Source organism: Buteo buteo, chromosome 12, assembly GCF_964188355.1.
Source record: "Buteo buteo chromosome 12, bButBut1.hap1.1, whole genome shotgun sequence".
Lineage (NCBI taxonomy): Eukaryota > Metazoa > Chordata > Aves > Accipitriformes > Accipitridae > Buteo > Buteo buteo.
The window spans coordinates 11,647,802-11,663,942 of record NC_134182.1 but is presented as its reverse complement, the minus strand read 5'-3'; the positions used below and the strand labels follow the sequence as shown (position 1 = coordinate 11,663,942).

At 43.0% G+C, this 16,141-nt stretch overlaps 1 protein-coding gene across 1 annotated transcript in view; it reads left to right on the top strand.

Annotated features, from left to right (window-relative positions):
• Window positions 1-14,291, top strand: part of PROX1 (prospero homeobox 1) — an 86,868-nt gene extending 72,577 nt beyond the window's left edge. Inside the window, exon 5 of the mRNA XM_075042669.1 lies at window positions 14,080-14,291. Within this exon, the coding sequence (XP_074898770.1) occupies window positions 14,080-14,247 (168 nt within the window). The 3' untranslated portion in view covers window positions 14,248-14,291. The remainder of the gene's footprint in view (window positions 1-14,079) is intronic.
• The last annotated feature ends 1,850 nt before the right edge of the window (window positions 14,292-16,141 follow it).

The window sequence follows — 16,141 nt, the reverse complement described above, 5'->3', positions numbered from 1 at the left end:
GGTAGCTGAGGCTCAGCACATTTCAAGGGGTTATGATGAAGCAGCTCCCTTACTTGTCTAGGCTTTTTCCCAGTAAGATTTTTAAAGAGGCAGGTGGAATTTTATTCCTAATCCTACGCTTCTCGTGGTCAAACTCAGGGTTACTTTTTTTGCAGCTAAAAAAATGTGAATAAGCAATGAGTGGGTTTGTGAGCCCGGAAAGGTGATAGTCACTAATGTCTCTGAGTGGTAAAATATTCTATAAGATTTTGGTATTTGCCACCAGATTTCTCCTCTGATGTTAGCAGATCAATCCCCGTTCTCCAAATCTTCTTAAAACCTCAAACGAGGGCTGCTTTCAACTCTTGAAAGAAAAAGCTATCCACTTTCTGTTTTTTCTTCTATGTCCAGAAAACAGTCCAACAGAAGCTTCTTAAATCAACGAGAAGTGTCACTTGGGATTAGAGTATCAGCCCGTGGATCTGACCAGGCCGGAGTTAAATTACATTTCAAAACAACATTTTAAATACTACAATCACCATTTCTGAGTCTGTTCGCATTGATTTCGGTCTGTTTGGTTTTCTTTTAAGCTTGCCGTCACTGCAAAGTTGCCGTCTTGAGTGTAAATCTAATCTAAATATTTTCCAATAGAGGGAAGAAGAAGAAAAAAAAAAACCAAAAACTTTCTAAATCACGCTGGAAGCTTTGAAAGAGATCCCGCGGGCAGGCTTTGCCGCCGTGCTTTGCGTTTCCCGGCCGGGCGCCGGGCACGGAAACCAGAGGCTCACTGACACCCAGCGGCTGCCGCGGAGAGCGCACCGCCCGCCGCCGCCGGGCTCCGCGCCCCACCCGCGCCCGACCCGCACCCGGCCCCGGCCCCGGCCCCGCTCCGGCCGCCCGCGAAGGGGCACAGCGGCTCGCCAGCCGGCTGAGGTTTTACGCCGCCCGACTCACGGGCTTTCCCGAAGGCTGAAGCGTAACCCGCCGTCTGCGGGCAGGGGGGCTGAAGGGCTGCCGGCCGGGCAGGAGCCCGGGAGGAGGCGGATCGCTGCGGGCAACGGCGCGGGGAGAGAAGAGGGGTGCCCTGCGATTTAAGGAGGGGGTTTCGCTCAATCTCGGGGACCTCTGCTATTCGCTTATTGCTCTCTATGCTACTGCAATATGATCGGTTCTCGAAAGGCACCGAGCACCCATCACTCCCGCTCTAGGCAACGTACCAGGTACTTCTCAAAACCAGCTTCTCACACAGAGTTCAACAGCAAAAACCAATCAGCCTTTCACGCTCAGCAAGAAAAAATAAACACACGCACACCCAAAGCACATTCCAATATTTTCCTTCCTAGTCTTTACTTTGAAGGGGGTTGCTGCCCCAGAGAGAAGTAGCTGTTTTAATACAAACACATCACTTACACCAGTTATCCACAAAGCAGAGGGACATACTCTGTAGCTGTAGAGACGTTGTGCTTCTAATCACCTGGGTGTGCATGCTATGAGGGCTCAGGCATTTGGGGGAAGCAGCTACTGACCATCTGAGAAAAAAAATAATCGTAGGAATTGAAAGAAGGGGCAAGAAAAACACAGGAGGCAGAGGCCAAGAGGAGAAAAAATATTTAAAAGTAAAACAAATATGCAACCTCCCTCTCTTTGATTACTATAAAAATGAGGCAAAATAGTTGCATGTAGAAGATATAGATGAAGTAGCCACAGAAGCTGAGTATCCAGTGCCTTAAAAGAAGCCCATAAAAACTGGCCTTAGCTTTTAGTGTCAAACACCTGAACCGCCCCGCTGAACTTCCTTTAACTTTGAGGATGCCCTGATTAAACAATTGTGTAGGTCTCAGCACTAGTAAAACAAAAAAAGGCAACAGAGTCCTGGAGCTGCCAGACTGGATGCCCAACCAGGCACACATTGGTACATCTCCAGCAAAGACAAAAGGTGGCTCCAATGTGAAGATGGGTGTAACTGTGCTTGTGTCCAAGATTAAGAGCCCGTCTTTACACAGTGTGCATAGCTCATAGCAGCAGTATGCGTGAGCTTTGCTTCTTTTGATACCAGCATTCTTGCTGTGCTCAGCACCACGGTTTCTGAATGCTTTACAGATGTTACAGGAATAGTGAAAATTTAGTATCATCATCTCCACACAAACTCTTAGTTCTGTCCTCCAAATTTTGCAATCTGTATTTTTTTACTGGAGCACTACAAAGAGGAATTTTCTATCTTATTTTCGACTTGGGAGTATTGAGTACTAAAGATGCAGTTTTCATTTTGTGTGCAGTTTGTAAGTACAAGACAAACACTAGCAGTTTGTTGAAAAACAGCCCTATGACCCTGACTTGCAACAGGTCTGTGGCCATTTACATCTCTTCAGTTGTCCACATGCTGGGCACCCTGCAGCTGCTGGGCACTTCACAGAGCACACTGGAGTGTCCTTAGAGTACAGGGAGATTCCCTGTTAGCAGCTGGAGGTGCAAGGTGTCTGAGACAGGGCTGTGCTGGTCCAACACAGCTCCAAAGACAGCAGAAACATGCACTGCTCACAGCGTGCATTTGATTTCCTTGCATGGGTTTTTGGCTTTCCTTCAGGTGTTACTGTCAACTTCTGCAATCGTAAAGGCAGGAGGTTTGTTCCTCCCACAAGATCTGGAGTGACAGCCCCATGTGTGACACTAACCTTTCGACAGAAAATTGCTTCAGTCTCTCTTCAAGTGAGTGTCCCAGGAGCACAAGAGGATCTGGAGACAGCACAACTCAGAACTTTTGACAGACAAATCATCTAAAAAATGTGGGATGTGGCCCTAAGTAAAAAAGAATGAATTATTTTGTCTATTTTTTGTGGGGAAAATAATTCCTTTGTTCTCTTCTTTAGCAGTTTGCATTCAAATAGGTGGATCTGTTCTTTACATTACTTTTGAGAGCCTGCATTTCCCAAATTCCTATTACACCACTGGGCTTTCAAGGACAGGAGGGAAGCCAAAACATTTCCATCTAATGCAAACATGGATTACTGGAAGGATGTTCTCATTTTTTAAAAATGCACTGGGAGCAAAAGCCAGGTTTGCTAGCACCTTCTCTGCAAGGCATTGCTACCTTGGCTTTCTGCATGTAGAGAAAGAAAACCTCACCAAAAGGAAAGGGCAGAAGTTCCTGGAATGCCACTGCCTGCAAAAAGAGCTGATGAAAGTGCTATTGGGCAGGCAAGCACAGCCACAGCAGCTGCAAAGAGGGTTAGCACACTGTCTCGCAGTGAAATCAAGCACACTGATGGCTGGAGGCCCTTTCCCATCAGACTCCAGTTAGTCAGCACCCTGTCTATATCTGTGGAAGACCATCTCCAAGATAAAAGATCCAGTGCAAGGAGGGAAGATTTTTAATACCTCATATGTTAGCAAAGCTGAGATTTCAGCTGTGACTACCCCCAGGCAAATCCAAGTTTCCAAATGTTCTATGCGTGGTTCCAGGAGGTATCTTCAGTTCCAGGAGGCATCTTCAGTTCCAAGAAGCAGATCCCTGTGTTAGCAAAATCAATGTCCAAAGGGCTTCTTCCATAGAGTCTAGATGGAAACTTCATGTCAACCCAAACTGTTCTTCCAGCCAATGGACACAACGAAGTCCTGAGAAGTACTGATGAGCTGAACATCATCGTTGCGTGTCTGTGTATACATATATGTATGTATAATATATATAAATATATATAAATAAAAAGATATTGCCTGCACTTTTCCCTCCCTCTGCTCCCAAAAGTTTGGGGAATCTGGGGAGCTAGTCAAACACAAAGTGAGAAATCTCAGAGCATGCTGCTGATGCTCCATCCCTGCAGAACTCATTACACGTCAGTTGCTGTACTTAGGGTGGATTGGGAGGAGGATCTATTAGAGAGAAAAAGTATAGAGTAGAGTTAAGAAGCGTTTTTTTTCCTTCTAACTGCTGTCCTTTTATCTGCTCTCCTTCTCATGTTTCTGGGCTTTTTTTTTTTCTTCTTCCTTCTCCTTCATCCTATGGAAGTGGCACTGAATGCTGATGAGATAATAAACGGTCCAACCCCAGGCAATCATTTTGGGGTAATTAGTTCAGCTACTGAACTTCTGAGAGTCATTTTTTTTCACCTGCCCAGCCAGAAAACTTGGGTGGTTAGTTACCCTATCACTGCTGAGCAGTCTTTGCGGAAGGGGCACTCAGAAGTACAAGTACTTAAGCTCCTGGATAGACTATGCAATCTCTAATTAAGCCTAGCCCTGGCCTAGATATTTAGTATTTTATTTACTTTTTGCAAAATTCCTAACTTGTGCCAAAAGCAAAATGTCACATCCCAGTAGGACCAAATCTGGGATTTGTTGTAAGCTTCTGTGCACAATCACACCCAAGATCACAGATCAGTTCAAAACAATTGGAATAGCACTACTTTAGGGAACTTGGGGGGGTGCCCTTTTTCTGTTTCAGAATAAACATTTCAAAATTTCCCTTGGAATGGAAGTTTGGAGAGGGAAATCATGGCATCAGGTTTAATGAACCTGACAGGAGAGCTTCCAGGTTCCTGCTTTCCCAGGATTCTCAGCCTCTTCAGGCCCCATCAAAGCCCAGGGTGCCAGGGCGCGTGGAGCTCCCGGCCACACAGCCTGGAGCTGGGCTTTTGTGAGCACTGGGCTTTCACGGCTCCCAGCCCCGGGACGAGGAGCCTGTAAGCCCTAGGGTTGTTGATCCTGGAGCAGGCTGCCTTGGAGCTGCGGGCCCTGAGGGCTCCAACTCCAAAGCGGTCCAAGTGATGGAGAAGCCCTGGATCTGCGGACCCTGGAAGCCCACTGGGTGAAGCGAGCGAAAGCCTTCCTGGCAGCCAGGCAGGCTTCCAGGGGAACCTTTGCCTGCATTTTGCTGGCGGGTCCCCAAACCTGCCTAGTTCCAAGAAACGCTCTGGTTCCAACAATTTGGCATTTTCTGACAAAGAACTCTTCCATCTGAGAATTCCCACTTGGCTCTGGTGTACCCTCAGAGCTTCAGGGGTGACCTCTGATAAATTGAGGGGAGATTTGGGCTTTTGGATGTATAATTAGCTTCTCTGTGGCAGAGCATGAGATAACCAGGTCTGTGGACAGGGAGAGGAAGTTCTGCGTAGGCAAATTATGGGGGCTTTGTGCTCTCCCCTCTGACACTGGTCAGCACCAATGCAGAACACTGGTTTAAATAAACCAACCGTTTGTCTGCTTTGGTATTGGCAATTCATACTTGATACTCATTAGATTCAAAAATAAAGTCAAGCATCCTAGAAACACACAGAATTTATCAGGCACCTCTCTACTTCACAAAGCAGCAAAGGAAGGACGCAGCCACATTTCTTCCTCCACACAGATCATCTTCAGAAAGTTCTGTTTAAAAATCTTCATTTTACAGTCCCACTCTCTTTTTTTTTTTTTCCTTTTTCTCCTCTTAAAGTCACCTTGGGTGACAGATGTCACCGGGCCTCAAAAGAGCCGCTTGGATAAATCGGTAAATAATATTCATGAAATAGTACGTACTAGCATATCCCGCTTTTCTTTTTATCCGTTCTAACAATACCAAATTCCTCATCCCTGAGACTCACATAAAGCCCACGACAGAGGGTTCACATTCAAACTCCAATCAGCAATTCACAAACTAACACAGAATGATCTAGCTGATTTCACTAGGGACCTCCATATGGTGATGAAATTTATTCTGAGACATGTTTAGGTTTTGTAGTTGTGGGCACCATACACAAACCCTGAGAGAAACTGAGATTTTTAAGGCTGAGCTAGGAATTTACTAATACAGCTCCTACTGAAATAAATGGATGCTGTTTGCCCTCAAAATCTCAGTCATCCTGGAAGCTGGACAGAGTCCTGTATCCTGCATGTTTATTTCTTAACCAAAATAAGGATAATCTCTTTCAGCTTTTTGAGTCTACAATGATTTCCCAAGGCGTAATTTTTAGACAGTACTTTTGCTTTTATATCCTGGAGGTGGACATGACTTCTCCATTTGTAAGATTTTTAACCTATAAATTGTTCAGTTGGATTCAATTTTCAAAAAGCTATAATAGGGAATTCATATTCCCCAACTCTTTGAAGCATGTAACAAATACACATTTTTATAGTATGGTATAGGTGTGAAGTTTGTGTGCCTTGTCTTCAAAAGAAAATAACACTCCAGATATATTCTATTTTTTCTCCCTACAGTTTGAAAAATGGATAGATTTTTTTCTTTCATTTTTGCCTGTTTAAGTAAAGGACTGGAGTTGTTTTTTTCTGTATTTTTCCCTTCAGACAGCATATTTTCCTGATGGAACTCCCCTCCCCCCAATACACAATGTGCTTTTCTGATTTACCAGCTCTAGCATTTTCTCAACAATCATGTGAGCAAGAGCAAGGACTGAATATTTTTAGACACTAGAACTAAGCAGATGGTGAAGGATGTAAAAGATCAATAACTCGAGTTTTTGTAAAGTTTACAGCTCTGCTTATTTCAGTGTATTTCAAAATGCAACAAGAAGAACATAAAACTTCATAGAATGGAACAGGACAAAACTGCACTGGCCCGGGTGCCTTGTACAAGAACATTTTTCAAGCCATTCTTTGAAAGCAAGCCATGCACTTGCTCCAGCTTTAATTGTGAACTCTCCCTTTGTTAATTTAATTGTACTCATGTTGCTGTTTGGTAAAAGGTCTTGGACAGATGTGTGCTCATCTGACATTCTTCCAAGCATGTCTGTGTGGTCAAACTTGAAAGGTTTTTGGGAGCTGAAAGTCATCCCATCAGGAACCAGAAACAACACCATCTGCTTTAGGTGACTAAGCACACATCGAGAATAGCCATCTCCCTCCTTCTGGGCTCAAGCCTCCACATTCCCTTGGCCTTTTCCTGTGGAGCAGCTGCCCTTCAGAGGTGCAGAGGAAGGGGAAACCATAAAAAAACTTCTGGCCACAACACAGTTTTCACTACCACTTCAGGAGCCTGAGCGCTTAACTGAAAACAAGGTGGCATCAGGAAGTTGCTCAAAAGCTGGTGGCAGTGCTGGAAATGCCTGGCCCAAAGTAGGGGCACTTAACAGGAGAAACCAGTGTCTTGTTTTGTGACCTTGATTAAGTCCCTCCATCCTTCTGTGCCTTCACTTAGCTGCAGAACAGGGCAGCACAACCTCATTTCTGTACGTCCTTTCTGTTACAAACAGCAAGGCTCACAGGGTGGGCGCTGGGTCTATGACCTTGCAACATGTGGGAAGGTGTGTTGTTACTAGGCCACAAGCATTAAGTAGAATTAGGAAAGCCAGTCACCAGACCAGCAGTTGACAGAGGTTGGAAGAGACAAACAAAATTCCCCCAAAGTCATGAAGACAGAGTTCACATTCGCAAGTGTGTTCCCGGACCACTACCTGGCAGGGCTGTGGGGCTACAGATCAGGCACATCTCACCCTTCAGCAGCGCTGCTGTAACCATGGTGTGAGCAGCTAAATGCCAGAGACAAAACGGCTGTCAGGCAAGCAGATCCTGCTGTAGCTTTTCATCCATGGCTGCTGATCCTTCCAGCCCCGTGGCTTCCGTTCGTTAATGGGAATGCCCACACCATGCTGTCAAGGAGGAACCGACTGGGAGCCCTTCACTCATCTCCCTGAACCTGGAATGCAGCAGTCCCTAAAATGGGGGAATGAAGACATGGCCAAAGAAGACCAAAACACATTTTGATGCTTTGTTTTCAACAGACATAAGGCAGCTGTGGTTTACATGGTACTTTTAGGGCTTGTGACATCCTCAGGCTCTTTGCACTTGGTGCTGGCAAGGCGAGCATCACACAGCTGCCGTCTTGTATTCAGCAAGGGGCAGGGGACTGGAGGGGCTGGGACCAGCGAGGCTCCTCACCTGCACGGGAAGTCAGGAGGAGACACGTGGGGCAGGGTGGTGGTGATGCTCTTCTCACACCCATTTTAAAGAGTTGCTGTGGGGCTTCCAACTTCCAGCCAGATCCTCACCACCCAAAAGAGGGCCCCGCTAAGTGTCTCGGTGCCGTCTCTAGCAGCTGTCCCTTCTACCCGAGCAGTGTCAGCCTTGGAGCTGGGCCAGCATCTACGTGTGGAAGCTGTTCCCTCCTCCAACCTTCTGGACCTTAGGCAAAAGAGCTACTAAATGAGCCATACTGACACCAATACTGCAATCAATTTGTTAATAAGCATCAGAGACAGACTCTGCTGCTGGGAGGAGGAGGAGAGGGGAAAGGAGATCATTATTTTTAATTTAAATAAATCAATATGTTAATAGGGGAAAGGATGCACCCTGTACAGGATGGTGGAAGGGGGAAGGCAAAGGAGTACAGTGCAGCTCCTTTTTTTTTTTTTTTTTTTTTTGGCAGGGGGGGCATGTAATTTGTCATTAGCCTGGGTTTAAAAAAAAGAAAATTATTTAATATAAAAAGAGCAGGAGTAGACAACTTCAAAAGTCCGGTAATAGCAAACAACTAATTATACCCATCTGAGACTTAGAAGGATGCCTGGCTCTTTTCTTTCTTTAAAACAAATTAAAGAAAAAGGAAAGCTTGATTCCCAGGAGGGCTTATCTAAGGCCTCTCATCTCTAATACACATCTAAAGGGACAGGGAAAATATCTTTTATCACTTAAATCTCCCTGAAATTTAAGACCAGCTGGGAATTTTTTTATGTGGATATGATTCATTAAATTCACATCATTCCAAAGAAACCTTCCTGCCGGTTTATCTTTGCCACTGCAGTCATCTCTCCAGAAAAGCACAGTTTCCTGAATGTTGTCAACCTGGACAGCTCAGTTTTTGGCTGAAGGTTGGATTTAATTCGGAAACTATGGAACTGGCCCCACATTTTTCTTTTCAGGGAACTGCTATGTGCAAATCATTCTCGAAGTCAACTTTTTCCCCTCTGCTGAGACAATAGGAAAATCCTGCACCACCGTACCGCTTCCAGCCATTAGGCTTCTCAGTCCTGAGAGGTGGGGTGGTTTTATTTTCGCAATACGTTTCAATATTTATGCATTGTACTTGGGGGTTTAGCGTCTTTGATCAAATATAGGTACAAGAGCTCTGAAGGCTCGGCTCTGAGAGCTAGCTCGGATAGCAGCCGCATCCAGCTTCCGCTGGGATCAAATGCAGTAAGTTTGTATTTCAGCAATCTTTAGAGCTGCTCTACGGCGGAGTGATGTACGAGCTGATAAATAGAGGGTTGCGGTGGAGTTAATATCCCGGTATAACGTGCACCCGCTGGAACGCTCTGAGCAACACTCCGCAGAGTTTTAGCAGGGAGGAAAATGTATGTTTTACATAATGAGCTCCTTCACATATAGTGCCACAAAAGTTACTAGGGAGACGGTCCGTCTTAAGCGCAAAGAAAAACAAAGGGAAGTTCACGTGGCGAGATTGTTCCTCGCTGGCTCCGTCTCGCAGCCCATGCGGAGGGTGGGGAGGCACTTCCAAGGGCGATAGTTTGAAAAGCGGAGCTGAGCCAGGGCACCCGGGCGGCAGGGAGCGAGAGGCTTTGGGAAGAGGTCAGGCGGAGGGCAGGGTGGATCGAGTTCAGGGGCGGCTGTGGAAGAAAGGACGCGCGGCCCCGACAGATGCTAGTCGCGTTGTTCGGCACACTGTTGGAGGGCACGTGAGTGCCATGGTGATGGGTGCGCTCTGACATCCCGAATAAAGGAGCCCCGAGAACGGGGGCTCCGGTGAGGGGGAAAGGGGACATAGCCCAGCCTACGGGAACACTTCAAATCAGACCGCACCTAGCGCTTGTGAAATTAAAAATAACTGCCAGCGATCGCGTAGAAGTAAGCAAGCTGGAACTTCCTGAATTTATCCCAGGGTAGAAGAGCAAACAGTTTTCACCCGCGGATTTTTCTTTTCTCTCATCTGTTAAGCAGACCCAGCTCTGCCTTTTGAACAGCTCCGCAGGACGTGGCTGAGAGTGGGAAACTGCCCCCGGACTCCCCGTTTTGAATGCTTTTCCCCAAGCAGGTAGCTGGGCACGTCCAGCTTTCGTGTTTCCCTGGGTGAAAGTATTATTTTTTCCTTTTTCCTGTTTTGCCCTGGAGGAGCTCACAACTTCCCTGCATTTTAGTTCTACTTATTACTCAAAGATTTACAGTTACATTTCTAATGTTCAGAAAATTCAACTCATGCAAACACTCTCTGTTAGTAAAGCCTATATTATCTGGTTTAGATATAGACACGGTCCTTAGATTCAAATTAGGGCTTTTACCACATTTCCAAAATCCTCACAGACCTCTGCTACCTTGAACGCAGTGAACGTGATTAAAAGTATCAGCCCCTCTTGCCAGATTCCTGTGGGAGTATCAGATCTAAACTAGATTATTAGACTAAACCCCTGCTTTTCAATTCAACCCAAGTTAGCAGTCGGGATCCTCTGGTTACGATTTGAAGCTATCATCAGCATTTAGGGGCCAGACTCATACAGGAATCACTAGCGAGAGCTCATGCCACAGATTTACTTTGGCTTTGCAGCTCCTAAACACGATACAGCTCTCTGCCGATCTCCAAATGCAGCCAGTAACATAAGCTAGCAACCTGCACTAAATATTCATAAATTATTAGTTTTTAAAAACCTAGCAAAACAAGAAAAATTCTCCTGGTAGAATAGTTCTCAAATTTAAAAATCTCTTTACTTATTCAATAATGGCTTTTGCTTTAGGACCTCATGCCATCATCACAAGAACAGTTTTACCAGTGGGCAATATTTTGCTGCTGCCTTCAGACCAGCAATTAGAACAACTAACAGATAGTTCAGACAATAGCCAATTTATCTACAGAAAGAGAATTTGCATTTCTCTTCATATACCTTATGTTAAAGATATACAGTATCATACAATAATTATCACTGTATAAACAAATTATAATTCAAAGGTCTTTAGAGCAGTGACCTTCCATTTTTATAGTGCACCTACACAAAAGCTTTTAAGCTCTTTAAAATGTTTTGAGCCTCTTGTTCATAGCTTTATACTATTTCTATGATATAATTATTGAACGGTTACATATATATAATACACAACGTATAATTAATATGTATACTAATAATATATACTGAAAATATATATACACTAAAATATATTTACTAAACATTAAATTATATATTATTGCATATGACGCTTCATACATTACGTCATATATCTTAAATTATGCCATATATTGTATATCGCATAATGTTTTTTTAAAAAATTATATATATATATAAAGCCAGCATTTCACATGTCTTCACACATGATCAGACATGTACATATACTCACCTGTGTGTATTGTGCATACATACATCAGCAGCATGCTATTAATGCATAACAATATTTGGGACTGCTGGTTTTTAAGCATATGGTTTAAAGAAATTTCCTTAAGACATATTCAGTAATTACATAAATAAAATAGATTATGAAAGTCTACATTGGTATCAGGTGCTTTCTGTTAAGAAAAGTACTATGAAAAAAGTATTAGTAGCTGAACCTAATTACTGGTGATGAAAGTCATTTCATTTCAAACATCCTATTAACTAAAATCCATATATAGAAATTATTGGCTGCTTGCACCAATCCCCATTATAAAAACCGGTGAAATCCCTTTGCAAAAAAAGGGAAGACTACAGCTTAAACCTTAAGTACTTCGATAAAAATATAAGATCAGTTTCATCCCAAAGTACAAATCCCAATCTCCATCTAAAACTGCCTGACCCTAAAATATATTCAGAGCTTGTTCTAATCACAGGAGATGTATTCTGAATAGGACAGCCCTCTATCATCTGCTAAGTCTCTTTAAGTCATCGTTTTCACTGTATCTGAAAAATTAATTCCTTTTCAGAAATATTCTCATCTTCTACTAAAAGAAAAAAAAAGCTTTTTTGATGTAGACTGACAGGATTATGAAGTGACCCTTCAGGTCAGAAGGAGACTTTTCCTTTTCTCATCAAGGAAATCAATTTCTAAGTCCAAGTCTCTTAAAATAATATATTCTTGTGGCACGCATACAGCTTTTTTTGATCTGCTATGAAAAGAATAAGAGGTAAAGAGGATCAGGGGTGGCGATGGAATATTATAATCTGCCACACTCACACATCAGCCTTCCACTAAGTAATTCCAGATAAATTGAGGATTTACATATTTAAGATTAAATGGGGAAAGAGTAGCGATGCATAAATAGAAGAATACAAAGATACAATTTAGGGAAGTTAACTCTTAAAAACTTAATGTTACTTGATGTTTGATACCCTTTCCCTGTCCCACCCCATCTTTTTTAAAGCACATAATGTTTATTAGGAAATAACCGGGATAATCTCTTTTAGATCAACTGAGCACAAACACAGATGCCTTAGGGTTTCTCTCCTCCACCCCTCCCACCTTCACTACTGAAAAAATACCAATTACCATGACAAGAAACAGTTAAATGCCTCCAAAGACACATACACACAGCAGATGGAAAACAGGAGGAAACCAGCTGGAAGTGTGTTTCCCTTAGAACTGTTTTTAACAGCCTGTGCACAAATAATGTCTCACTAATACGCAGATAAAAATAAAACATAAATATTTAAAAGGTGACTGGTCAAAGCAACAAGATGGCATTCGATATGGGAACTTTCCTTTTTCTATTCCCTTCTGTGTCCATACTCCAGGTAATGGTTCAGAGACATCCTAAACTAGGTCTCTGACTCAGGGAAGGTAACTTTAACATGAAAGCTCTGGTAATGGCCACAACCTTTTGGTACTGCTATTTGCAAGGCACATGAGCTTGCCTTGTTTTTTATTACTCACCTGTTCAGCCTTTGCTTTTATGATGAGCTTCCCGTGTGGAGGGCTTCCCAACGCTGCCTCCCAGTGCCACCTGCCCCAGCTGAGCTCCAGGAGCTGTCGTTCACACCAGCACAAGACGAGGAGGCCAACCCTCTACAAAATTCCTTCTGTACTTGGGTGCTCAATCAGAAAGATGCATTTTAAAGGGAATCTTTTTCCAGAGAATACTATGCACTTCCTGATAATCAGGATATTTTTAAGATGTCTGACATAGTAATCTGAGATCCCCATAATCCATGTTCACCACCAAACATCTTGGCCTGACCCCCACAGAGTCCACATAGCGTTCATGCTCCCTTGCACTCCTGTGGTTTTGCCATTAGGGAGAGCAAAATCAGTGGAGACGAGGAGAGATGGAAATCCTCATGGTCCTTTCTAGCTGAAGTAATGCAAGAGAGGGCAGGAGAAAGCACAAGCATTGCTTGTAAGAAGTAAGAGGGACTTCCAGCACTATAACTGGGGCAAAGGCAGCTGCAAGGGACAGTGGAGATGGGAAGCCTACAGTTCTTCCCTAGGATTCCCCAAGTCAGAAGCATTTGTGATATATTCTGCTTGTCCTGTCTTTGATCTTAACAACTGTATTATCAGCTAGAACAATTTTAAGCAGACTAGATGGGTTGGCCGTCACTTATTTAGATCCCTTCCTTTACAGTCCCTTTCTCCACTGAGTCTCATTACGCAGCCCTCTCGCACTCACCAGGAATTCAGCAAAGCAGATCCTTAGCTGGTGTTAATTGGTCTAAGTCCATTTACTTCAAAGAAGCTGCTCTAACTTACAGTGCCCAGAAATTTGACCCAGTTTCACTTCTGCGCATAATGTGGTCTCTTGATGGAGGAACAGATGCATTCCTTCTGCTCTGGGTCTGAAGCTTTAAGTCACTGCACACGCTTTTGAGAATCCAAGAAATCTGTATTTTTTGGAGCAAATAAATCCTGAACATGATGACTTACTCCAATGAAAGAAGTTGGAAGTTCCAGAATATAATGCAAAAAAGTAACTGTATATCATTCTGGTCCACCCAAAGCCAGAAAGAACTAGAAAATCCTCTCATGAGGCATCCAGATGACAGGGGAAGGCAGGTGAACACATAAGCACCTGGAGGAATCTTGGCCTGAATGACATGAAGCCATCAAACACGCTCTCTAGACAACTGGTTAAACAAGTAATCAAGAGTGATTTGGCCCAAATAAGGCTTTACTGATTTGGACCAATAAAAGATGGTTGCATGTAGTCTGATGATTCAAGGTAAAATATAAGGATGTTATTTAATTTTTTTTGTTAATTATTTTTTACAGCTTTTTTCACATGCCTTCAGAACGAAGAGATGTGAGCGATCCCTGGCCAACACCACTCTCTGTTTAGATACAGCCCTAGCCTGGTTGCAGAGGACAGCTGTAGCACAGGCAGTAGCAGCGAAGGCAGTGGGAGGTAAGGAAGGAGGACAAGTAATTGCTGATCTGTGAGGCAAAGATGGGGAGAGAATGGTCTTAATCAGGTGGCATCACAAGGGTCAGCAGCTAAGGATGAGCACTTCTCAGAAGCTTTTCCTGTTAAAATTCTGGCAGCACATCACTTGGCTTTGCCAGAATATTAAAAATAATTTTAAAGTTGCAGGTTTTTAGTGCTCAATTTCCTTGTTAAAAGTCTACAGAAAAAGAAAGATCTGTTTCCTCTGATGTTTCTTTCTCTCCATGAATGAACTATACTTTTGTCTGTTTTTATTTTTGTACTGCCACATTTCTACCTAACACCTTCAAACACATATTATTTTAGAGATCTGATACCATCTAGTGTTATTGCTGGCTTTTCACATCTTACACTTATCAAGTAACCACAGTCAGCAACATGTCAGAGTTCATCACTGCATCACGTCAGTAGTAAAATAAAACCTGCTTCCCACCCAATATCTGTATTTACACACCCCACAGGTGGGTGGTGAAATTTACAGTTCATCCAGGAAATTTACTCTCCTTTAATCTCTGGAAATTAGTTTATCTGTATGTATACATATCATTATCATCTAGTGCCTTGCCACTGATTTATTTCAGCCTCTGTAGCAAATAGGCTGGGATTATTAATAACAAACACATGTATTTATAAACAGCCTATATAGAATCTCGGGCATGCTAACGTAAAGGGTACATTTACTTCAAAGCAACCGATGTTTCACTCTGTTTTTCAGTGAATTAGATGAGATTTCAATTTACAAATAACAGTGACTGGTGCAAAGTCTTCCTAAATATTCATAGTTACTAAAAGCTGATGCTGTCCAGGAGGGAGACGCTTATATGATTTCATACTAAAAGAGGACAAGATCAACAGGAAGAGCCAATCTCTGCTGGACAACATAGTGTGTTCATCTGTTTGGGCACAATGAGCTTTAAAACACAAAGTGTTGCTGAACTGAAAATATGCAGAAATACAGTATATTCATAAAGGTAAAAAAGAAAGAAAAGAACAGTCTGGTTAGTATTATAAAAGATGGTGGATTAGTATCCATGGAGACTCCTTTTCTTTATTCACCCAATATGTACAGGACAATTGGTGATTTCTCTACAACATCCCAACACTGCCTTAATCTGGACAGACAGCAAACACCTCTGTAGCTAAAAGGGTAATTTGGACTCCATGTCCCTTAGCTCAAGGCCTCTCTTGTCTTCTTGTGTAATTGGGATGGATGTCAGTTATGATAGTAATTTCTGCAGCAGGGCCACTTGCCTACTTCAGAAGTAGACTGGTGGCCATCAATACTTTTAAGTCATTCAGCAACCTAGAAACAGTGATCTACAGGAGGTTCATATTTATTGCTACCCCTTGCAAACAATTTACCACCCCAAAGGAAATTATTCTTTAATGATTAAGTGCTTCATTGGAAACGGAGAGGGAAGTTTATTATTTTGTAGCTTTGTGGAACATAAAATTAGGATATTTTTCAGTGTTGTGCTTCACTTGCTTACTTATGACTGCTGGCAGCGGGTACTAAATGCTTTTACACGCTAAAGGTGTAGTTCTCTGTGATGTTTACACATGCTAAATGCCTGGGGCTAAGAAACAGATATCTGTCTTTTAGGAACACTCTTCCAGGCAGCCCTTTTTATTATACAGATGAATGAGATCAACTTAGAGGGAAATGCCCTTTCGTGCCTCTAGTAAGAAGGTGAAGAACCAGGAAAAGAGGGAGAAAGCCTACCTAGACACAACTGCCTCCAAAAAATGACATGTTGGCATATGAACGTTAATAAATTTTGATATTGGAGAAACAATTCAGCAGGTAGGAAGAGTTGCATTGTGCCTCTATTTCTTTCAAGTTGTATGATTAATTTATAAAACAACTCCTAATAGTTAGCACATTTCATA